The sequence below is a fragment of the Apodemus sylvaticus genome, chromosome 8, assembly GCF_947179515.1.
Source record: "Apodemus sylvaticus chromosome 8, mApoSyl1.1, whole genome shotgun sequence".
Classification (NCBI taxonomy): domain Eukaryota; kingdom Metazoa; phylum Chordata; class Mammalia; order Rodentia; family Muridae; genus Apodemus; species Apodemus sylvaticus.
In genome coordinates this window covers 1,021,758-1,047,108 of record NC_067479.1, presented here as the reverse complement: position 1 = coordinate 1,047,108, position 25,351 = coordinate 1,021,758, and the positions used below count along the sequence as shown (strand labels likewise).

Here is a 25,351-nt window from a genome sequence, read left to right as displayed (position 1 = left end):
AAATAAATTCTGATTAATTAAAGAAGTATAGTGTACAACCAGGACATCCACTGGAAAATATAATGTAGGCTTGGTTAATAGAAGAAAACTTGATCATAAATATTTGTCAACTAACAAAAGAGAAGGGAATGTAAATGGTAAATGGAAACTACTAAATGATATATGTATGATTATGTATGCATCCAAAAGTATAAAACCAGTCTGAACTATGATCAAAGAATGCTAGTTAAAAAATGGGGAAAAGTGGAGACTATTAGTCAAGAAGATCCAACTTCATGACCTGTGTATGAAATCAGAAAAAAATATAAGATATGAATAGGTCAAAAGTAAAAGAATGCACATTTATTTTCAAAGATGGAACAGCTATGCTGATTTGGAGCATGTGGACTTTTTAAAAAACTTTTTATTCGATGTATTTTTTATTTACATTTCAAATGATTTCCCCTTTTAAGGAAAGGCTTAAAATCCAGGTAAGGACACCATATAATGAACCAGTTATGATTCTTTACCAAGGCAAGAAAGCCAAACTGTGTATATTTAGTGTAGTATTCAAACATCAAGAATAAAATGACACAACTGAAATGAAGATTGAGAATCAATAATCACAGTTGGAGACATGAATGCTCCCTGGTCAGCAATCTACAGAGCAGGCAGATACAAAATTGATGAGGAAATGAAAAACCTAAATTAACGCATTACCAATCTGACCAGTTTATATGATAGAGCAAAGTACAGAAGAGAAATTAAATATGATGGGAACTCTGAGCCATAAAATAAGCTTCTAAAAATTTAAAAGAGATACTGCAGTAGTATATCATACTAGAATGAATAAAAAATTAAAGAACTACTTCTGAGAAATCACTAGAAAAACACTGCATCATAATATAACTTAGTGAATCCTCATTGTTGGTTTTTAAAATACATAGTATATTTTTTTGACTCATAGATTAGGAGAAATCTTCCAGAGGTATTTAAATCTTAACCTAAGTGAAACTAAAAATACCACATAGAAAATTTTGTGTAGTATAGGAAAAGTAGTACTTAAAGAAAAATTTACAGCATCAATATTTTGTAATGGGACCGAAGAAACATTTAACATTAACTGTCACCCGTTGTGAGGACAATGGAAGAATGACCTAATTCAACTCAGAGGGGAGAAGGGATGATTTGATAATACATTCGTGTAGAAATTAAGGACTTTAAAAAAAGAAGAAGAAGAAAAAGTCAATAATATCAAAAGGCAATTCTTTGAAAACTTCAATGAAATTGATAGAATTCTTGAGGGAGCAAATAAAGTCCAGGAAGGGAATCAATGCGTCAACATAAGTGAGGGAATTCATAACTAGTATTGCTAGTGTTCAAGGATGGCCTGCTTTATTAAGAACACAGATTCAACAGCTTAAATGAAATGGGCTAATTTACTAAAAGTCACAACCTATAAAATGATAATAAAATTAAAAAGTCCTTATTGTCGTACTACAGGTAAAAGACATTAAAACATAACTAGCATTTGAAAAAAAATGTATGGAGGAATGATTTCACTGGAAAATTCTACCAAACCTTGTGAATAATATATCACTGATTCCATACAACTTATCTCCAAAAATGGAAAATTAAAAACCACATCTCAGATCATTTCAAGATTTTTTAAATCACAATGATGTATTTAAAACAAATCACTTTGGAATGATTAAAATCCAAAAGGGAAATGCAAAAGAAGTAAGTGGCAAAAGGAAAGAAAATTCTTTTGTTCCCAGGAGTTAGTGGTTGTGATATTTGGGCCAATTGGCTCATGTATACTTCTCATAAAATACATGATACAATGTCCTAGATGTGACTCCATAGTAATGGCTTTGGCTTACATTCAAGAAGCCTTGAATTCAATATCCAAAACTATACTACACCACACACACACACACACCCTTAAATGTTAGACACATTGGAAAACAGTTTTATGATTTTAAAAATACAATTATGTTTTATGTCTAATTGATATTTCAATCTATTCCAAAATAAATAAATATAATAAAATGTATAGCCATTATAAAAACTGTACTCAAATATGAAAATCTGTTTAATTGACAAAAGCTATGAATTTCAAACCAATGCACATGCCTTTGCAGCCTGTAAATGGACAAATTCTTTTAAACCTGTGCAGTGGAATATTAGTTAGAAAATTAAAAAGAAAAAATCTCTGAATGCATAGTAGTTCATTCCCATACAAGATGAATGTAAATGCATCTTGGCAAGTGGAAGAAGCCCATTCTAAAAAGCTGTTTAAGATATACTTCTACTCACACACTACTGAAAAACAGGCATGGCCAGGAGAGCAGAGATATAGATTAACTTAGTCATTGCCAAGGGAAAGGAAGATTTTTCTTCAGCACAGACTAGGAAACACTCTATTAAATGTTGGAATTGGTATGTAAGTACTACATCTGTGAATCGTTGGTCTTGTCAAAATCCACTGTGCTGTAACCCCAAAAATGTAAGTCTGTCGTAGGTAAAATTAAAACAAAGCATCCAGGATGTAGGTAGAATTCAAAAGGAATTTAAAGTGTGACATGTGGATATAATTGTACGTGAAGACTTTCCATGATGCCTCACTATTGAGACAGAAGAGGAGTGTAGAGGGGAGGGGGAGGGGAGGGAAGGGGAGAGAGAGAGAGAGAGAGAGAGAGAGAGAGAGAGAGAGAGAGAGAGAGAGAGAGAGAGAGAGAGAGAGCTTTAAGTAGCTTTTAAAACCAGACATGCCAGAGACCTGAGATGGGGAGGCTGGGTTAGGGGGTATTCAAGAGAGCCTGCACAACTTGCAAAAAGTTTTCTTGTCTATCATCTGTTTATTATGCATATGACACTGAGAGGGTGCCTTGTGAGTCTTGTAACCTTCATGAACTCCCTTGGTCTTACATGCTTCTTTTTTTTTTCTCAGTCTGATGAGTCTCCTCCCTCCAAGAATATATTCTTAACTGCAGAGAAAATAGCTGCACAATAAGTCTTGCTAAAATGAAAAGAGACAGAGATCTTTAGAAAACCCATGAAATCTTAAGTTCAGGATACAAGCAGCAAAACATATGAATATATATTGTAAATACACACAATATGAAATGTATCTACCAAAAGACTACATAAGAAATATGAGAAATTTGTTAATGTTCAAAGGTAGCAAAACTTTAATAATATTATTTTATTTTTATTATATAATTAACAAAATAATAATAGTATTAGACTTACTGTGAAAATGAAATACTATACAAAGTATTACAGAAATAAAAAATTATAAGTAAATGAAGAGAAAGAATAATTCTATGGTTAGAGAAATTAACGTTGGGAATAAAGGAAATATTAAAATGCCACTGAATTACCCCAAAGTGTTGTGGATAAGACTTCATGATAAATGCCGAAAATAAGGGTGAAAATGGTAGATGGAATCAGAACATTTGCAGGACCTCAAAGTATTTCCTCAAGCTCTATCACATACAATGTGTGAGCGGAAACTTGATCATGGAGGTGTTTGTTATTTGTTAGAAAATCCAAGTTAACATTACAGGGAATTCAGCCATGGAGTTTAGATGTGATCCTGCATCTGTGGACATAGGTATATGCCTGTATAAAAAGCCCTTCTGGTAACAGATGGTCTCTTTGTACTCAGTAGAACCTGTTAAAAATAATAAATCGAAACACTATATATAAAACAACAACAACAAAAGTATCACTACACTTCGGGATTCTCTGTATAAGGAGGAATTGTAACTGATTAGAAACCAGAACAACCAGGCTTTTATCATTAGACAATTGTTATTGGTTCCAGTAAAACACCTCACTTGAAAACATGTTCTTTGTTGGCTTAAGTTTTAGATATGTGTAGTAGCTCTACTTAATACCTTTGATAAATTATGTACCAATATCCTCCAATTTCACACACATGTAGTAATATTACCAAATAAATGTTGCCTTTTAGTTAAAGTTAGTTCTAAGAACCTCAGCTATAAATTAGGCTCAATCACATACAGAGTGTTTTTATACATTGGATTATGAGATAATTTTATATTCCCAGAAGAGCAGAAAACACAGATCAGCCTCTTGCACACCCTCTGTCCAGCTTTAGCTACTGTCAATATCTTATGAAGTCACAATGCAACTACAAATTAAAAGACAAATATTACATTTTAAAGTGGAATGCAGACTTTTCTGATTTCATCCAGTTTTCCCACAGATGTCCTGTTTGCACTTGAGGATTCCTCCAGGTCTCATGCTGTGCATAGCTGTCAGGCTGTTTTGGTCCCTTTCATACCTTTCGTCACACATTTACTTCTGATGTACATCTTTAGAATCTCCCAAGCCACAGAGAGATTGCTGATATTCCTGGGAAATGTGTGGTGGACTTGCTTATCATTAAATAGGATCCTAGTTGTGTGTATCTTGAGAGTCTACTTCTCTATAGGATATTAGCAGATAGGAGAAAAGTAAGTGCTACCTTTTCCTCATTTTTCTCTCCTTTTGTTCAGCAGATGAAAGTGCGGTAATTTTTCATTGGTATATACAAATGTTAAATTAATTTTAAAATCTTTTCAGCACTGAAATCATTTTTACTTTTGGTCAGAAACATTACTGTACAAATAAAAAATAAACATCCACTTTCTGCATTGCTCTCCAATGACTTCTAAGGTGCTCACCAGCAGTACCAGGAAGAGGATAGTCCCTTCACATTGCCCTTCTAGTATTCAGTAGGAAGTAATGAGCTAGTGGTAGCCTGTTTACTGTCTCACAAAGCCCTTTCTGCATTGTTGTAGAAGCAAGGAGTCACATAGGATACTGGGTCTAATAATTGTTCCCTGGAATAGAATTTCTGATTTCCCATTCCACTGCAGGTTGTCTTCCCTCTTAGTGACTGGCCCAACCATGGCTGAGTCTGCAAAGAATGAAAGAAACCTTGCATTTATCATTCCCACTGTATTGGCTGGGACTTATTTTGCTTTGTGCTTTGTTTTCCCTAACTCCTTCAAAACTTACTTGAAGGTCAGGGGGCCTGTTCTCAACTATGCTGGATTACATTTAAGTACTGAGTTTCAGAGTTGTGGAAATTAAAGTTTTAGAAAACAAACAGCAAGAATGCCCATTCCAAAGAGTTGGGCTTGGAGACTTCTTATCTAATTGAGACTTGATGTAGCCATGTGCTAGCTAAAATCACCCTTAAACCTGAGAAATGAAAATCTGGTCCTGGATTACATGGATTAGGATTGAAACTCTGACTCCCAGAAATATGCTATCATGGAGGGAATGAGTGACATGCCTGGGAGACAAAAGATTATGTGGGTGCTTTATATTGTAGGTGCTGTACACTGTGGGTGATATATACTGTTGGGGTGCTGTACATTGTGGGGGGTGCTGTACACTATGGGGTGCTATACACTATTGAGGCGCTGTACATGATGTGTGCTATAGATTATGGGGTATTGTATATTGTGGGGACTGCTGTACATTGGGGACTGAAAAAAACAGTATATGAAAGCCTAACATTTGTTTCTATAAATATGACACAATCTTGCCTGGCACTAAGATTTACAAGGCAGTGTAACCCGTCCGGCAGGTCCAGTTATTCCAGGGTTCTGAAGGGGCACTACCTACGGGTCAAAAGGGGCGGAGGAGAAGAACGGAGACCAGGCAGAGGGGGTTCAATTGACGAGGCCTCGTTTAATGTTCTGGGGTACACAGGTTTTAAGGCTTTCAGGAGGGACGTGCCTCAAGGCAAGAACAAAGGAAGGAAGGGCAATCTTAGCAGTTTCAGGAGGAAAAGATAAGGGTCCTCTGGTCGAGATATCTGGTGTTTGCACAGGCTGAAGCCTACCACAGTTATCTCAGGACTTTCTTCCACTGCAATTACCAGAGAGGCTCTCCTTTGTTTTACTCAGGACCTTTGTCTTTGCCCTGTCAGCTCTCAGGGCCAAAGTGAGGATCTCTAATGGCTTCCCACAAGGTAGAATTGGTTAAGAAGAGATCATGCTGGAGTAGAATCTGCGTCTCACAGGACCACTGTGAGGAATAAGCACTTTATAACCTTGCTTCTACTGATGATCCATGGGGTCAATTAGGCATGGAGTATCTCTCCCTATCCTGTGTATATCCTTTATTGCTATTCTTAAATACCATTCTTTAAAATTTTGTAATCTTTGACTCAGAAAAATTGTCAAATATTGACTGTCTCTGATACACACACACACCCACACACACACACACATTTAAATTAGACTATATGGTGTTCCTTGCAATATAAAAGAATCATGTTGCATGTTTATTCTTGTGTCTGCGCGTGTGTGTATAAATAACGAGCATAATTTATTTGTTCACGCTTATTCTTGAATCAAAAAATCACTAACACCATAGTTATTTAGCTTATAAGTAAATTTTACATACTTTGCTATTGATATGAACCATTTTTCATGATTAGCCATCAGAAATGGCTCAAACACAACCAAGAGAAGTGTTATCAAAGAGTCAATACAATGTAAAGATTATTCACCAACTGAAGGAAGCTTGTCTACTTCAAGAATTTAGCTTAATAGTTTTACAAGCAGACTGGATGTCAGACAGGCACAATCACTCATGCTTGCAAATGACACCAAGTTAGTTAATACTGTGTGGTCAAATATAACACAAAGTGATACATGTGAATAAAAATAATTTTAATTGGGGTTCTTGTGAGGATTATTTTTGCTAAATAGAACATTTAATTTGACAAGTGCAATAGAAATATGAACATGTATATAGACTAGATCCCACAAAGAGGCATTCCAAACTTCAGTCAGCCATAATTTCAGGGTCTGCAGAACATAGCCAAATGGGCAGTCCCTGAGCCATGCATTCCAAATGACCTTATGGATGCTCTCCTACCACATCAAAAGACTGTTGACATGAGGTCAACACTTCCACCTCACAAGGTCTATGTAACTTTGAGCTTTTCTACTCTGCCTCTTTGTTTCCAGAATAGTGACTCTGAAACTTATTAATGAATAAATGCCTAGGCCATAAATTTGGCTCGTTTTCTGACCAGCTCATAACATATGCAACCCACTTATTTTATTCTGTCTGCTACAAGGTTGCTTACCTCTCCTCAGTTTCATGCTTCCATCTTCTTCAGAGTTTGGGGCAAATCTATTCTTGGCTCTTTCCCAGAATCCAATCTCTCTCCGCCTGATGTTCTACCTTCTATTTATTGCCTCAGCTAATAGGCTATCAGCTATTTATTGGCATGTGATGCTTCCATACAGTACATAAGCAAGTCCCTCTACAAATCTATAATTAAGACATAGTGCTATTATCTTGAGTATGTAGGAATGTACACTTCACAATACATCAAAATTTTATTCAACTTCCACAGGCCAGTTTAAGATCAAGGAAGTGTTACATCTTACTCCCAGAAGTTATAAACAAATGTATGCTAATTTCATGGTAATATTTAATATATTTATATAAAAAAATCCCAGTCCAGTGTATCATTTGGTAATGTCTCATAAGAGTTCATTTGAGGATTGTGGTGTTAGATATTATAAATTACAGTTAAATAGAAATATGTATTTTTTTACTGTCAGTTATTAGTCTTCCTTTCATTTCTCTATCTGTAAATCCACTTAATATTTGTACTCATAAAAGTTGACTATTGAAGTAAAATCATCATATTCTTTCTGAAGAATAATATTACTCCCCAGCCACTTTCAGATACATGTATTTGATTTTATCATACCATTGTTTTGAAGCAACATCCCCTTGGGAGTCTTTGTTAACATAGACCCTTCTTTGGTAAAACCATCTGAATCTCACTAGATGTTGTTAATCCCTCAGGTCATGGTAATTGTGACTGTGGCAAGTGCAAATGTGATGTGGGATGGTCTGGGGAAGCTTGCCAATACCCTATCAAGTGTGACCTGACCAAAAAAATCAGCAACCAGATGTGCAGGAACTCTCAAGATGTCATCTGCTCCAATGCAGGTAAGAACTATACCCCTGCAGAGTTCTTCATTACAATAATAAAGACAAGTTTTAATGAAATTTCATAGTCATGTAGAAATTGTGAACATCTGAATGAAACTGCTTGTGCATATGCATTTAAAAGTGAAATTTAGATAAATCAATAAGGAAAGAACATCATGTTCCTGAGACTGTCAGATTTGATATTCTCCAGTTGTTCATAATACTTCCTTTCAGCAAAATATTCACTAGAATAAAACTGGAAGATGCTTTGTGTAAATGGAGAATCATGATATTGGATGCTGGACTAAAACACTATACTAAACATATGACTGACTTAATTACTGTAATTAGAGTTCAAAAGTGCTTTGAATTTACACCTTAGGAACGAATGAAGCCTAAAATTTTAATGTAATGGAAGTTTCAGATATTGCTTATGAACTTCATTGAGTATAGAAGAATAGCAAAGTTATTTGATTGTGTATGTGTGTGTTAACAAAATATTTGTATATTTCATAGGAGTTATTTAGAAATCTTGCTTGGGATTTACAGAGAAGCTATTAAAGTAATTAGCAAAATCACATAAAACATGATAGTTACAGTTTAGACTACAATGTTAGTTAGGTACTGTAAATGTAATTAAATGGCTTCAACAAATGTCCACATGGAGCCTCTAAGTCTTTTTTTCTCAACCATTTACCCATCCAAAGGAAAGTTCTAAAATTTCAGTCTCAGCAATTAAAAAAAAATGAATTCATGAAATTCTTAGGCAAATGTTTGGATCTGGAAAATATCATCCTAAGTGAGGTAACCCAATCACAAAAGAGCACACATGGAATGCAGTCATTGATAAATGGATATTAGCTCAGAAGCTCTGAGTACCCAAGACACAATTCACATTATGAAATGACTCCCAAGAAGGAAGGAAAGTTTCCTGGTCCTGGAAAGGCTAGATCCAGCATTGTAGGGGAGTACCAGGACAGAGAAGTAGAAGGGAGTTGATCAGAAAGTGCAAAGGGAAGAGGGCTTATTGAACTTTTGGGGAAGGGGGAACAGGAAAAGGGAAAATCATTTGGAATGTAAACAAAGAATATAGAAAATAAAAAAATTATAAGTAAAATAAAATAAATTTTCAGTCTCATGTGCTGCTCTGGAGGTTCAACTTCAATTGTTTTGATACATAGTATGAACTCTTTTGTTTTTTGTTTGTTTGTTTGTTGTTTTTTAGTTTTGGTTTTGTGATTTATTTTTCAGTGACTATAAGTGTATGACTCATCTTCATTTATGTTGTTATAGAGTTATTTGGTATCATCTGACTTTCTTGTTCTCTCAGCCTTTCTTTGCATCTACATTAGCAAGAGAAGGACCAACTCAAACTAGTGAAGAAGCTCTGTGGGTCAGAGAGGTGTTTTCAGTAACCCCACAGTGAGCAAACAAATCTACATAACAGGCTACAGAGAAGAGCTGTTTGTCTCTTATGTTTTGTTACTTGTTAGTTTGAAGCTATCTGGTTGGTCAGTTCCAGAGGTACAAGATTCCTTCCACCTGGTAAAGATTTGACAGTTTAGACATGTAGCCCATACTGAAGCTTACATTATTGCTGGGTCTCTTCTGTAATCAGAGTTAGGATTTTTTCACAGTCTGATCTCAACAAACTGCTTAGTATAGCTTAAGCTCAGTCAGGGTGTTTTGCTAATGGAATCTGAACTATATACAGTGTGAAGGATGTTAGGCTCTATCATGCCAGGACGTGCAAGATGAGCAGTTAGAACCCTGTGTTCGGCACAGTCTCCTCACTTCTTTGCTCACAATAGCCTTTCTCTCAGTAGGATTTCTCTGACTCATTAGCATCTGCCAACACACATACACACATGTACACACAAAAACACATATACAGAAAAATATGTTATTGATTCTAAAGATTCATTCCTTTTTTATATCAATTTTTTTATTTGATATATTTTATTTACATTTTAAATGATTTCCCCTTTTCTAGCCCCCCACTCCCCGAAAGTCCTGTAAGCCACCTTCTCTCCCCCTGTCCTCCCACCCACCCCTTCCCACTTCCCCGTTCTGGTTTTGCCGAATACTGCTTCACTGAGTCTTTCCAGAACAGGGGGCCACTCTTCCTTTCTTCTTGTACCTCATTTGATGTGTGGATTATGTTTTGGGTATTCCAGTTTTCTAGGTTAATATCCAGTTATTAGTGAGTGCATACCATGATTCACCTTTTGACTCAGGGTTACCTCACTTAGTATGATGTTCTCTAGCTCCATCCATTTGCCTAAGAATTTCATGAATTCATTGTTTCTAATGGCTGAATAGTACTCCATTGTGTAGATATACCACATTTTTTGCATCCACTCTTCTGTTGAGGGATACCTGGGTTCTTTCCAGCATCTGGCAATTATAAATAGGGCTGCTATGAACATAGTAGAGCATGTATCCTTATTACATGGTGGGGAATCCTCTGGGTATATGCCCAGGAGTGGTATAACAGGATCTTCTGGAAGTGAGGTGCCCAGTTTTCTGAGGAACCGCCAGACTGATTTCCAGAGTGTTTGTACCAATTTGCAACCCCACCAGCAGTGGAGGAGTGTTCCTCTTTCTCCACACCCTCTCCAATACCTGCTATCTCCTGAATTTTTAATCTTAGCCATTCTGACTGGTGTAAAGTGAAATCTCAGGGTTGTTTTGATTTGCATTTCCCTAATGACAAATGAAGTTGAGCATTTTTTAAGATGCTTCTCCACCATCCGATGTTCTTCAGGTGAGAATTCTTTGTTTAACTCTGTACCACATTTTTTAATACGGTTGTTTGGTTTTCTGGAGTCTAACTTCTTGAGTTCTTTATGTATATTGGATATTAGCCCTCTATCTGATGTAGGATTGGTGAAGATCTTTTCCCAATTTGTTGGTTGCCGATTTGTCCTCTTGATGGTGTCCTTTGCCTTACAGAAACTTTGTAATTTTATGAGGTCCCATTTGTCAATTCTTGATCTTAGAGCATACACTATTGGTGTTCTGTTCAGAAACTTTCTCCCTGTACCGATGTCCTCAAGGGTCTTCCCCAGTTTCGTTTCTAATAGCTTCAGAGTGTCTGGCTTTATGTGGAAGTCCTTGATCCATTTGGATTTGAGCTTAGTACAAGGAGACAAGGATGGATCAATTCGCATTCTTCTGCATGCTGACCTCCAGTTGAACCAGCACCATTTGTTGAAAAGGCTATCTTTTTTCCATTGGATGTTTTCAGCCTCTTTGTCGAGGATCAAGTGGCCATAGGTGTGTGGGTTCATTTCTGGATCTTCAATCCTGTTCCATTGATCCTCCTGCCTGTCACTGTACCAATACCATGCAGTTTTTAACACTATTGCTCTGTAGTATTGCTTGAGGTCAGGGATACTGATTCCCCAAGAATTTCTTTTATTGCTGAGAACAGTTTTAGGTATCCTGGGTTTTTTGTTATTCCAGATGAATTTGATAATTGCTTTTTCTAACTCTGTGAAGAATTGAGTTGGGATTTTGATGGGTATTGCATTGAATCTGTATATTGCTTTTGGCAAAATGGCCATTTTAACAATATTGATTCTACTGATCCATGAGTATCAGAGGCTTTCCCATTTTTTGAGGTCTTCTTCCATTTCATTCTTCAGAGTCTTGAAGTTCTTGTCATACAGATCTTTCACATGTTTGGTAAGAGTCACCCCAAGATACTTTATCCTGTTTGAGGCTATTGTGAAGGGAGTCATTTCCCTAATTTCTTTCTCAGCCTGCTTATCCTTTGAGTATAGGAAGGCCACTGATTTGCTTGAGTTGATTTTATAACCTGCCACTTTGCTGAAGTTGTTTATCAGCTGTAGGAGCTCTCTAGTGGAGTTTTTTGGGTCACTTAGGTAGACTATAATGTCATCTGCAAATAATGATAGTTTGACTTCTTCCTTTCCAATTTGTATCCCTTTGACCTCCTTATGTTGTCGAATTGCCCAAGCTAATACCTCAAGTACAATATTGAAAAGATAAGGAGAAAGGGGGCAGCCCTGTCTAGTCCCTGATTTTATTGGGATTGCTTCAAGTTTCTCTCCATTTAGTTTGATGCTGGCTACCGGTTTGCTGAATATTGCTTTTACTATGTTTAGCTATGGGCCTTGAATTCCTGTTCTTTCCAAGACTTTAAGCATGAAAGGATGCTGAATTTTGTCAAATGCTTTTTCAGCATCCAATGAAATGACCATGTGGTTTTTTTTTTTTTTTGAGTTTGTTTATGTAGTGGATTGCATTGATGGATTTCCGTATATTGAACCAACCCTGCATTCCCGGGATAAAGCCTACTTGATCATGGTGGATGATCATTTTGATGTGTTCTTGGATTCAGTTGGCAAGAATTTTATTGAGTATTTTTGCATCGATGTTCATAAGCGAAATTGGTCTGAAGTTCTCTTTCTTTGTTGGATCTTTGTGTGGTTTTGGTATCAGCTTAATTGTGGCTTCATAGAAGGAATTGGATAGTGTTCCTTCTGTTTCTATTTTGTGGAATAGTTTGAAGAGTATTGGTGTTAACTCTTCTTTGAAGGTCTGATAGAATTCTGCACTGAAACCATCTGGTCCTGTGCTTTTTTTGGTTGGAAGACTTTCTATGACTCCTTCTATTTCTTTAGGCATTATGGGATTGTTTAGATGATCTATTTGGTCCTGATTTAATTTTGGTATTTGGTATCTGTGAAGGAAATTGTTCATTTCCTCCAGATTCTCCAGTTATGTTGAGTACAGGCTCTTGTAGTAGGATCTGATGATTTTTTGGATTTCCTCAGTTTCCGTTGTTATATCTCCCTTTTCATTTCTAAGTTTGTTAATTTGGATACTTTCTCTGTGCCCTTTTGTCAGACTGGCTAAGGGTTTATCTATCTTGTTGATTTTCTCAAAGAACCAGCTCCTGGTTTTGTTGATTCTTTGTATGGTTCTCTTTGTTTCTACTTGATTGATTTCGGCCCTGAGTTTGATGATTTCCTGCCTTCTGCTCCTCCTGGGTGAAATCGCTTCTTTTTGTTCCAGGGCTTTCAGGTGTGTCATTAAGCTGGTAATGTATGCTCTCTCCATTTTCTTTTTGGAGGCACTCAGGGCTATGAGTTTTCCTCTTAGCACTGCTTTCATTGTGTCCCGTAGATTTGGGTATGTTGTCTCTTCATTTTCATTGTGTTCTAAAAAGTCTTTAATTTCTTTCTTTATTTCTTCCTTGACCAAGGTATCATTGAGTAGAATATTGTTCAGTTTCCACGTGTATGTGGGTTTTCTGTTGTTTTTGTTGCTACTGAAGACCACTTTTACTCCATAGTGATCTGATAGGAGGCATGGGATTAGTTCGATCTTCTTATATTTGTTGAGGTCTGTCTTGTGACCATTTATATGGTCGATTTTGGAGAAGGTACCATGAGGTGCTGAGAAAAAGGTATATTCTTTTGCCTTACGATAGAATGTTCTATATATATCTGTTAAATCTAATTGGTCCAAAGCTTCAAATAGTTTCATTGTGTCCCTGTTTAGTATCTGTTTTCCTGATCGGTCCATTGAGGAAAGTGCAGTGTTGAAGTCGCCCACAATTATTGTGTTAGGTGCAATGTGTGCTTTGAGCTTTAATAAAGTTTCTTTTATGAATGAGGGTGCCCTTGCATTTGGAGCATAGATGTTCAGGATTGAGAGTTCTTCTTGTTGTATTTTTCCTTTGACCAGCAAGAAGTGTCCCTCAGAGTCTTTTTTGATGACTTTGGGTTGAAAGTCAATTTTATCTGATATTAAAATGGCTATTCCAGCTTGTTTCCTGAGACCATTTGCTTGTAAAATTGTCTTCCAGCCTTTTACTCTAAGGTAGTGTTTGTCTTTGACCCTGAGATGTGTTTCCTGTAAGCAGCAAAATGTAGGGTCCTGTTTGTGTATCCAGTCAGTCTATGTCATTTTATTGGGGCATTAAGTCCATTGATGTTAAGAGTTATTAAGGAATAGTGATTGTTACTTCCTGTCATTTTTGACGTTATTTTTTAAATTTGATTGGTTAACTTCTTTTGAGTTTGATGAAAGGTTACTATCTTTCTTTTTCCAGGGTGAAGTTTCCCTCCTTGTATTGGTGTTTTCCTCCTATTATCCTTTGTAGGGCTGGATTTGTGGATAGATAGAATCTGCATGAGATCTGCCCAGGATCTTCTTGCCTTCCTAGTCTCAGGTGAAAAGTCTGCTGTGATTCTGATAGGTCTTCCTTTATATGTTACTTGGCCTTTTTCTCTTACTGCCTTTAATATTCTTTCTTTGTTTAGTACATTTGGTGTTTTGATTATTATGTGACAGGAAGTATTTCTGTTCTGGTCCAGTCTGTTTGGAGTTCTGTAGGCTTCTTGTATATTCATGGGCATCTCTCTCTTTAGGTTAGGGAAGTTTTCTTCCATAATTTTATTGAAGATATTTGCTGGCCCTTTAAGTTGTAAATCTTCACTCTCATCTATGCCTATAATCCTTAGGTTTGGTCTTCTCATTGTGTCCTGGATTTCCTGAATATTTTGTGTTACAATCTTTTTGCATTTTGCATTTTCTTTAACTGTTGAGTCCATGGTTTCTATGGTATCTTCAGCATCTGAGATTCTTTCTTCTATCTCTGGTATTCTGTTGTTGATATTTGCATCTATGTCCCCTGATTTCTTCCCAAGGCTTTCTATCTCCAAATTTGTCTCCCTTTGAGTTTTCTTAGTTGTTTCTACTTCTGATTTTAGATCCTGGATGGTTTTGCTTAGCTTCTTCACTTACTTGTTTGTGCTTTCCTGTAATTCTTTAAGAGATGTTTGTGTTTCCTCTTTCCTGACCTCAGCCTGGTGACCAAAGTTCTCCTGTATTTCTTTAAGTGTTTTTTGCGTTTCCTCATTATTGGCTTTTGTATTCTCCTGGATTTCTTTCAATGATTTTTGTGTTTCCCTTGCAAGGGCTTCTAACTTTTGATCCATTCTCTCCTGAATTTCTTTAAGTATGTCCTTCATGTGTTCCTGTACCAGCATCATGACCAGTGATTTTAAACCCAAATCTTGTTTTACTGGTGTGATGGGGTATCCAGGACATGATGGTAAAGGAGAATTGAGTTCAGATCCCAAAGCAGGTACCCGAAGGCTCCTGCTGGGGCCCTCTGGATTCACCGGAGCACACAGACTTCTCCCAGCTGGCCGCCCGGAAGCCCCTCTTGCCTCTTGCAGGACCTGGAGATGTGTTGCCGCCCAGGCTGATCTGGATCTGGAAGCGGAGAGATCTGAGTGTTCCCGCCAGAGGCCTCAGGACTGGAACCCAAGCTCCGTGCCACTGGACCTCCCAGACTCAGGCCTCCTTTATTTTATTTTATTATTTTATTTTGTGTATGTTGTTACTGCTGTATTAGATTTTTTTTTGAGGTAAAATGTCACTGTGTATCTCAGGCTATCTTAGCTCTCCCTATATTCCCAATTAGACTAAAACTTGGTACAGTAGTCCTGTCTCTGTCCCTACTGCTGAGATCACAAACATGGGCCATTATGCCGATAGTCCATTTATCTATTCTCTCCAATGAAATGTTGCTCATTTTGGCCCTCTCTGAAGCCTCCCCACAGCACCCATACATTTACTCATTTGCTCAATTCTATGTAACCTACATCTAAAATTGTTTCTTAAGAATCATTCATAGGAATAACTACAAGAAATAAATATACAAAACCAAAAAGGATTTGGTTCTAATTCAAGTCTATCCACCCTCACCCCATCCTAATCCTTAGGTTAGGGGTTGTAGTAAAAGTTATATTCATAAGTTGCCTGGTTTCCTTAATCTCTTTTTATAGTAGCCATGCAGCACTTTTGAAATATAATTGAGCTTATTTATATTAGCTTGATTTTATTTTTAAGGTTTTTGTTAGCCTTTCTGCTATTTATTTTTAATAAAATTGTAATGTAGATTATGAAGAGAGGTTCAAAGTTATCACTTTGAAAAAGGCATACTCAGAAATCCATCACAGTCACACAGACAGAGAATCTATCTCATCTGGTAAGTGTTAGGTTTGTGTGGAACTAACTTAGCTGCTTTGTAATTACTCAAGTTTACATTTACTCATTGCCTTAAATGAATCTTGTGCTCTACTTTGACAATCTTGGTCTCATTCATATCTCCTTTAATAAACTTCCACCAGCAATTTTCAAGACCAAGCCCTGACAATTGTATTACTCCTCTCTGTTGCCTAGTTTTATGTCATCTTGACACACTGGAATGGAGGAAACTTCAATTAAGAAAAAGCCTTCATAATATCTGATCTAAAACATTTTCTTAATTAGCAATTGATAGGAGAGTGCCCAGCCCATTGTAGGTGTTGCTATCCTGGGTTCTATAAGAAAGCAGGCTAAGGAAGTCATGGGGAGCAAGCTAATAAGCAATAGTCCTCCACACCTTTGTGTCAGGTTCTGCCTGCAGTCTCCTGCCCTGTTTTCATTCCTGTGCTAACTTCCTTTGATGATGAACAAGCGATATGTATGTACAAACCAAATAAGCCATTTTCTCCACAAATTTTGGTCCTGGTGTTTCACAGCAGCAATAGAAACCCTAACGAAAATATCCCCTTTAGTAGTTTTGTCCCGTCTTAGAATTCAGTTCTATAGTAGTAGGTTGGATATAAAAGAGGGAGAGGAGGTAACTATTATGGAACATAAACTGAAAAGCATGTTTAGAAGGAACTTAGAACAGAGAACTTCCAGATGCTTCCTCTTCAGTGGATCCAGAAAGGTAACAATGAACAGACCCCAGCACCTTAGAGGTAATACTGGTGCTCAAGTCTGGTAAGTCACCATAAAGAACCAGCTATGTTAGCAGGAAGCAGGAAAACTAGAGCTAAAATAAATGCAAAGCTACCTATCTTGGAGTGTGATTGACTGGCAACCCAGAGTGAGAAGTAGGATGACACAGCGGGAACACAGGAGTCTGGCACCTTTACTTGGGCTCCCATCTGCCATGACTTGGAGGATCAGATGTGATTTATGCTGGATGGTGAAATAGGAAGTCTCAGAGCTGGTGTAAACTTTCCATTGTGGTGAGGAATAGGAGTGGTTCACATATGTGGATGGGAGTGAGCCTGCCAGTAGAACTCGTCTGTCATGGAAGTTGGATGCAGTGACAGTTTCTGCCCATCTTTCTGGAGGGAGAATGACTTTGTGTATGCAACCAAGTTATTATCTTCTGCCAAACCATGGCAGGCTCCTGATATTCCAAGAGATAATTTAAAATCCTTAGCCAATGTTCATCTTTGCCATCTGTATTCCTCATAAAATTTCATCCAAACTCAAGTCAGACTCTTACCCAAACAGTTATTTTCCACCATAATTTTCTATTCATTTTCCTCAACACTACAAATATTCATGGTATCTCAATTCATTTGTTGCCATTCTTTCCATTTATAAGCAATAAATTAAGGATTCTATTCTTCCTCATGTCTTCCCACCCCCATCTAACCAGTCTGAGGGTTATCATACTTCAGTGAAGAATTTTCTTTGAATCTATTATGAATGCCTTTCTGTTGTTTCTCCTTTACTCTGATTTACTTAATTTTCTTTATTTTATTATCTCCTATAGTACTTTGAAAATCGCATAATAGGTCATAAGAAAGCTTAATGACTAAATATGTGGGTGGCTGAGAGACAGAAAGAAGAGATGTGTAAAGTAAAAGAGAAAGGTGATAATGAGATAAAAAAAAATGAAGCAGTCCACACATTTTAGCATTATATTTCAAGTAAGATTATAAAATTGCTTCCAGAAAAAAATAAAACAAGAGAATTATATTTAATATATGCCAGATTCATAGGAGTACCCTCAAGGCACAACAAAATCAAAACAACAAAATCAGATTTTGCAAAATATCTTTACTTTGTGATTTTGCTAGAGGAGGCCCTCTTATATATAACAATAAATTATAAGTTATCTGGGTAACAGAAGCACATAGACTGTGTGAAAATGAGAATGTTGTCAGGGTCCATCGATAAAGGTCAGTCTGGAAGAAGTATTTGGAATATGACTAATGTACTAATGTTTAAAGAGAGATGAGGAAAGATTCATGGTTTTCTGAAATCCTCCTACGTACCAGGTACAGCAGTGTCTTCAGAGGTGAATGGCTCCTGGATTTGTCACTTGGCCTCATGGTTATCTTGAAACAGACTATGTGAACACATGGACTATGATAATGAAACATAGAAGTGATCTCAATCTAAACAATTTATTAGGAAGGATTAAGCCTGTATGTGACTGTAAATGTACCTGAATTCAAAATCTATGTTCTTCCCTGTGTAACATGCAAAGAATACCTGCTATGCCATAACTCAAGCCAAATATACTTTTTGAAATTTCCCAGTTACCCCATCCACCCTTTACACTCATCTGACCACTAAATTCTTTCTTCTCTCAACAATCTTCTCAAATATGTCTGCATTCTTTCAACTCTCTGTCATCATTGATCTGATCTGTGCCATTGTGAAGTAGTTTATTTATTTAACATGCATTTTTTCAGTTTTAGTTCATGTTCCACATGATAACAAGAATTATCTAGTCTAAAGTTGTACCTCTTCATGTGGTTATTTGATGAGAACTCAGATAATGGAGATCTTTAGCATCACCTACACAGCAACCAGAAGAGTCTATCTAGTAGTTTTGTTCATTTGATGCTAATTTTCAGGCATATTGTATTTGTCTTCTTCAACCACTGAACAAGGCATTGCTTTTGTGTCTTATGTATGTATGTATGTATGTATGTATGTATGTATGTATGTATTTATTTCATTTAGCTTGACTTTTAATCCTCAGATATGTTTTCGGGGTCTCTTTGACCACCAGCTCTCAGCTAAATTTCCTTGCTGTCTATGTTGGTATTAATTTGCATGTTTCTGTTTATTTTAGCACATTTATTTCTTATGAATGATTTTATTGCCTGTTGGATTTCTAGAATATTTGACCATTCTGTTGACTTATAAAGTTCTAGAATTTCATGTCAATTGTTGTGAGGATCAATTAAAACTAGAGCAGGTAGACATCTGACTTATTAGTATTATTTTGATAAAACATTATTTTCAATTAAATCACTCTTGCAGAGTACAGCCAACCTTCTAGTAAGGTGAATATGTGGCTTTTGGGAGATCTAATATCTTCAGGACCTTTAACACTCTCTGAGCTGCTTCAAAAGTGTGTTAAGTTCCCAAGAATCTGTGCATATGAAAACCCACTTGTCCTGTAATCCTTAAAACAAGGATGTCAGCTAATGCTTAGATGTGACACTATCAGGTGTACATAAATTTTTCATTGGCATATTTATTAATTACACATTTCTTTAAATATTAATTATATAATAGTATGTTTAAACATGTAGTAAAACATTGAACTAGTGGAGAAAATGAGCAAGTTTCCCTCAGTCAGAAAGTTGAAAAGTGCTTTATCTCTTTTTAGAAAGAGGTCATCAGAAGATATTCATTCACAACCTACTTAGAAAGATACATGTCAGGACCTCTATATTTTGAAAGGGTTATACTGATGCTCTTTAAACTATCAAAGATCAACAGTAATAACTGTGAAGTATATATTATAATTCTTAAACCATAATCATCTCAAAAATGAGTAGTTTCCCTTCCAACTTACCTGTAGAAATGTATAATTGCAACATTAAATTGGTTTGAGTTGTCTACCTACTTGGAAGAAATAGTGAAGAGCATTATTCATGATAATTTCTAGTGTGTAACATCCTTGTCTTTGTTTCCCTGATTTAGGTACATGTCACTGTGGCAGGTGTAAGTGTGATAATTCAGATGGACATGGACTCATTTATGGTAAATTTTGTGAGTGTGATGATAGAGAATGCATAGATGATGAAACAGAAGAAGTATGTGGAGGTATGTATGCTAAGTGTGGAGCATAAAAGTCCCTGTTTTTCACCTATTTTATTGTATGCTTTTCTTTAGGTAAACTTCAATTAAGAAAAGTTATATCTTAATTTTCTGAGGTCCTATTTGAGTTTGTTTATGTAGTGGGTTGCATCTCTTAACTGTTTAAATTTTATTCTTGTTGCAAATCAAAAGTCTTTAAATACTTCCATGCCTTAACAGAGACAGTGGATTATGATGGCCTCCCCTATCTGTTGATGATACTCCCCTGACCTTTATTATGACTTACCATTATTCAGTTATTTTTCCTCTAGCATTTCCTATTACCAAAGGCATATAACACATGCTTTACATGTGATCATATATTTATTATGTCTTATGACACCTGAAAGAACTACTTTGCAACTGTATCCAGTTAATCACTGAGGACAGAGACATATGTACCATCACCAACTGCCCCCTCCCAGTCACCCCTCCACAATCTTTCCCCCATTTTCCCTCCTCTTATCATCTGAGTAGGTGGGGTGGCCCTTGTATATGCCCTCATTGGCATTTCTCTGACCACAGATACCAGTATCAAATAATGCATTGAGAGTGCTCTTGCTTAGAATCCTAGGGCTTTTCATGTGTTGCTCACATGAAAACAATCTCTTGAGAAAGGTTTCTTTAGTCTATCACTGATACTGCACAGAAAAAAAATTTTCTCCATCAGTTTACACACACCATACAAACTTATGTCTGTTACCTGGGATATACATTTTAGTGAAGTTACGTTTTAATAATATTCTGCTGTCTCAATGTTTTTTTTCTTACCCTTCATTTGAATTATTTTCCCTGTCTTCATTAAAGTGTAGCTTTACATTAGTTTTCTTTTCTAATTAGCCCCATAATTTTAAAATTGAAAATAGATTCTTCCCTCATACAATATATCTGGACCCCACTTTCTCCTTCCTCTACTTTTTCTATCTCCCCATCACTATCATCCAAGTCCACCCTTCTCTGTTTACTTTCAGGATTAACCACTTATACTAATGATTATTTTAAAACAAATCCTTTTTGGATTTTATAACTTTTTTAGAAACTTGCACATAAAGTATAAATATTTATGAGACTTAATTAACAAAGGCGTATCATAATGCCTAATGGAAAATGTACTAGTAAGCAATTACAAAGTAGCCACAGAGCCACATTTCCATGGCAATCCCAAAATTATGGCCCTAGAAGAGAGAATTGGAAAAATAAATACCTTAGTCAGAGTCTCACAAATTACAAACTTTTATGATTAGAAAGTCTAGAATAAGAAATAAATAGGACATTCATCTGTGCTTGTGTGGAATAACTATAAAGAAGAGAACATGCAGAAAGTGAACTTAAAGGTAAATACTATGTTGGAGAAGGCCAGTGAGATACTCAGAATGAAAAATAGTGATGGCAGTTTGTCACATATGGCTTGGTGGGTTGTATAAGTAAAAATGAAAAATATGACAAGATGGGCACTATAGCTTGGCATTTCAACTCAAGGTGATGTGTCTTATTGACTCCCATTTGTATTCTCTTGACACTAGAGTTATAGTTTGGTTATGAGGCTCAGAATGCATTGCATTTTACTGATTTAATTCAGAACTTTCCACATGGTAGAACACAAGAGCTTGTGGGACACAGAGGAATGAGAAGATGAAACATTTCCTCTGGTTTGAGACTACTCCAGCCACTAATAAAGCATGTCTAAATAAATGTGAACTACTACTTTCTCAATAATTGATTTTAAATAAATGATATTAATTAGTTTCAAGAAACATCCACATGGTAAGACTTGTATATGTTCAAATAATGCATGTACTTCAGATGGTAGAGTACTGGACTTTCAGAGTCATTTGTGTAATTTCTTTGCAAATACTGTCATCTTAATCACTTTCCTTGTAGGCCAAGGCAAAGGACATATTAGCTGCCTTTATTTGTATAATTATATAGATGTAAGTGCAACTCTGATATTTGGGGAGAAAAAACCCCACAACTTGATTAATTTTATAGCAAAGGTCTGAGAATCCTTTGTTATATCCAAATGTTTATGAAAAGGTAGAAAGATAAGGCTGCTTTTAAAAGTTGCTTTTTTTCCTCACTGTATAAAATTCTTTTGGGTAAAGGCCATGGGAAGTGTTACTGTGGAAACTGTTACTGTGAAGCTGGTTGGCATGGAGATAAATGCGAGTTCCAATGTGACATCACCCCCTGGGAAAGCAAACGAAGATGCACATCTCCAGATGGCAAAGTCTGTAGCAACCGAGGTGTGTCACCCATTCACATTACTACATGACCTGGTGGTAAAGAACAATCACTATTACTAAGCTCTATTTTCTCAATGTATTTCCTTCAGGGTGGGACAAAGTCATCATCCATAATCATTTATTTTGGTGGAAATCCATATGGACATTGAAAATCTTTTATTTCTTGTTCTTTACTGAGTAGATAATGGAAAATAACTTATGTTGTTATTATTTAAGCTTTCCTGAGCAAATAGAGAACAGGGGAAGAAATTTCTTTAACGTCTTTCCAAAACTGCTACAACAAAGCTATAAGGCAATTCCTGGAGATGCTGTGCTAAAAACATCTCTTGACTAACAGAACCATGGACAGCATGAGTATCTGATTGTCCAGAGGACAGTTAGACTACCCTCCTGTCTTAATCACAGAAATGGAAGGTTGAAATCTGAAGTGCCATATTCGAATAAATGACCTTAACTTCTGAATGCAATTCTGAAATACATTGAACAAAATAGATGATAGAAACCAGACATCGAACGGCCCTATACATTTTAGAATGACCTTAAAGAGATATTTAAATGCTTATCAAATATAATTTAGGTTATTAACTACTGATATAAAATAAAATTTAAAAATCATTTCATCAGTATATTTTTGTGCCCATGTGTATATATGTATGGGTATACATTTGTCACTGCATGCATGTGAATGTCAGAGAACTACTTGTTACAGCCTTACCATGTGGGTCCTGGTGATCAGACTCAGGTGTCAGGCTTGGTCGATTTATTCACTTAACCATCTCATCAGCACAGTTTGTTTGTTTTCCCACTTTTTTTTGGATTTTTGTTTGTTTGTTTGTTTTTGTTTATTATTTCAAATACTTGATATTTTCCTTTTCTATGGAGGTTGGTCAAAGAGACATTACTTGACTGGTGATGTAGAGGAGTGCTTTTTTTGCTTTCTTTAAGGCAATTAGAATAGAAAGCTGGGTAAGCTTTGCTTTTCATTTCTATAAAGGTGCAAGTCATGTTAATAGACTATTCTCATAGAGAAACCCAGTGTCTTAAATATTGATAAATATAGAAGAAGAAAGTCAAATCCCTGGGCTTACCACACCCCCAAAAATAATAATTGCAAGGGAAGGCCTCTGCTCATGTGGACTTCTTTCTACTACATATCACACTAACTTACTTTGTGTTCATAAGCACTTCTCTTCTGCCTAAATCTTTTGTATTCGATTGGCTTCAGTGGTTTGACTTTCTCATTGTGTCCTGGATTTCCTGGATGTTTTGGGTTACAAGCCTTTTGCATTTTGCATTTTCTTTAACTATTGAGTCAATGCTTTCTATGGTATCTTTTGCATCTGAGATTCTTTCTTCTATCTCTTGTATTCTGTTGTTGATGTTTGCATCTATGACTCCTGATTTCTTCCCAAGGTTTTCTATCTCCGCATCTGTCTCCCTTTGTGATTTTTTTTAGTTGTTTCTACTTCAGAGCCAGCATTTGTAGTACATCTAGCCATATCTTCAAAGACTCTAGATTCTGCATGCCTCATTACCAGTGACAATCTAACATCCAAAGTAATTTTAATTCACTATTATGGTCTCATCCCCAAATCCTAGTAATATTTCTCTACATTGTCAACCCTGGTCATGCTTATTATTAATTCCCTATGATACTTCTTGTACTCTGTCTTTGCCTGTGTTATAGTTAGGTATATTTTAACATTAGGTCTTGATGCCCAAGAATTGTTTGTATGTTTTTGGGTATACTTTTGCCCTCTACATGCATAAATATGGATTAATTGCATAAATATGGATCCTAATCTCAATTTCAAATTTTCATGTAGTTAACTATATTTCATTTTTCTTTTAGTAATTCTGTTTCATATAATTTGAATAAAAATAAATTTGTTAATATCCTATGGCTTTATTTTGAACATTGAAAATTTTAGTCGAATTCCAGGGAAGGGAATTTAAGTCCCTTCCCTGGCACTTAAGGACCCCACCCTCCCGATCATCCTATTTAGTTTCTTTATATTCTACCTCTAAAGTTGGCTAAGACTTTCCCCCTTCTTGATACATCCATATTGTCTACCCCGGATGCTCCATTCACACTGCACTACTCTAGTTCTTAAGATACATACATCTTACATCACAAAATGTTGGTGATAACAATTTTTGAGTTTACTAGACATTCTGTTACCTTTGTCTTTACTTTTTGTCCGAATTGTTTCTAAATTTCTTGCAGACAAACATTACATATTGTTTTAATATTATCTTTGAGAAAAATTAATGCAATGTTAGTTATATATCTAACAATATCACAAATTATATATACATCTTATTTTTAAGAAATCTCTACCATCAACTTCACATGGTGTTTCTTCTTAGAATATTTTATCTTAAAGATGCATAATCCAAAATGTAAAAGAATTAGTAGTTTAAATAATACATATACAAGATGCTGTCTTTTATACTTGTTGTCTTGTCTGGACCCCCATAAGATTCCTTTTTTATCCCATCTAGGAACATGTGTATGTGGTGAATGTTCTTGCCATGATGTTGATCCGACTGGGGACTGGGGAGACATTCATGGGGACACATGCGAGTGTGATGAAAGGGACTGCAGAGCTGTTTATGATCGATACTCTGATGATTTCTGTTCAGGTAAGGCAGCTTCTAATTCTTATCTTTATATAAAAGATTCACTTTTCTGTTATGCAGGGTCATTCTGATTAACACATACATGGAGACAAACTGAACTTGTATCTCTAGGCCTTCTATATTCTGCAGTGCTCCTCTCAGTAATGTGGGCAACCTCGAGAGATTTCAGACATTCTGCAAAGGATTCGCCCACCTACACTCTTTAAATTAGCCTGATCCCTTGCTGAGGAGATGCATTAGCTCCAAATATCTGTTCAACTCAGCTCTAAGACTGCAGAACTAGTACACCTGCTGGCTGTCAGCAAGGGACTGAAAGAGAAATATATGCCAAACGTTAGGGCAATACAGTTCTTGGAGAACGATATATTCATAAACTGGTACAAAATATCACAAAAGTATTCTATAATACAATCTAGAATTGAATATTTGTTAATGGACTCAAACATTTTATATTTTAAATATTTATGGAGCAGATACTATATGCCAGCTTATGGGCTGTGTCTGGGTTACTGGGTCCAGTAGTGATGGAAGCAAACATGACCTGGGTATGTACAGAACCC

At 36.2% G+C, this 25,351-nt stretch overlaps 1 protein-coding gene across 1 annotated transcript in view; it reads left to right on the top strand.

Moving 5' to 3' along the window:
* The window catches only part of Itgbl1 (integrin subunit beta like 1), a 303,574-nt gene that overhangs the window by 102,349 nt on the left and 175,874 nt on the right, over positions 1–25,351 (top strand). The window contains exons 3-6 of the mRNA XM_052190786.1: positions 7,840–7,986; positions 19,750–19,872; positions 22,008–22,148; positions 24,654–24,794. Of these exons, the coding sequence (XP_052046746.1) occupies positions 7,840–7,986; positions 19,750–19,872; positions 22,008–22,148; positions 24,654–24,794 (552 nt within the window). The remainder of the gene's footprint in view (positions 1–7,839; positions 7,987–19,749; positions 19,873–22,007; positions 22,149–24,653; positions 24,795–25,351) is intronic.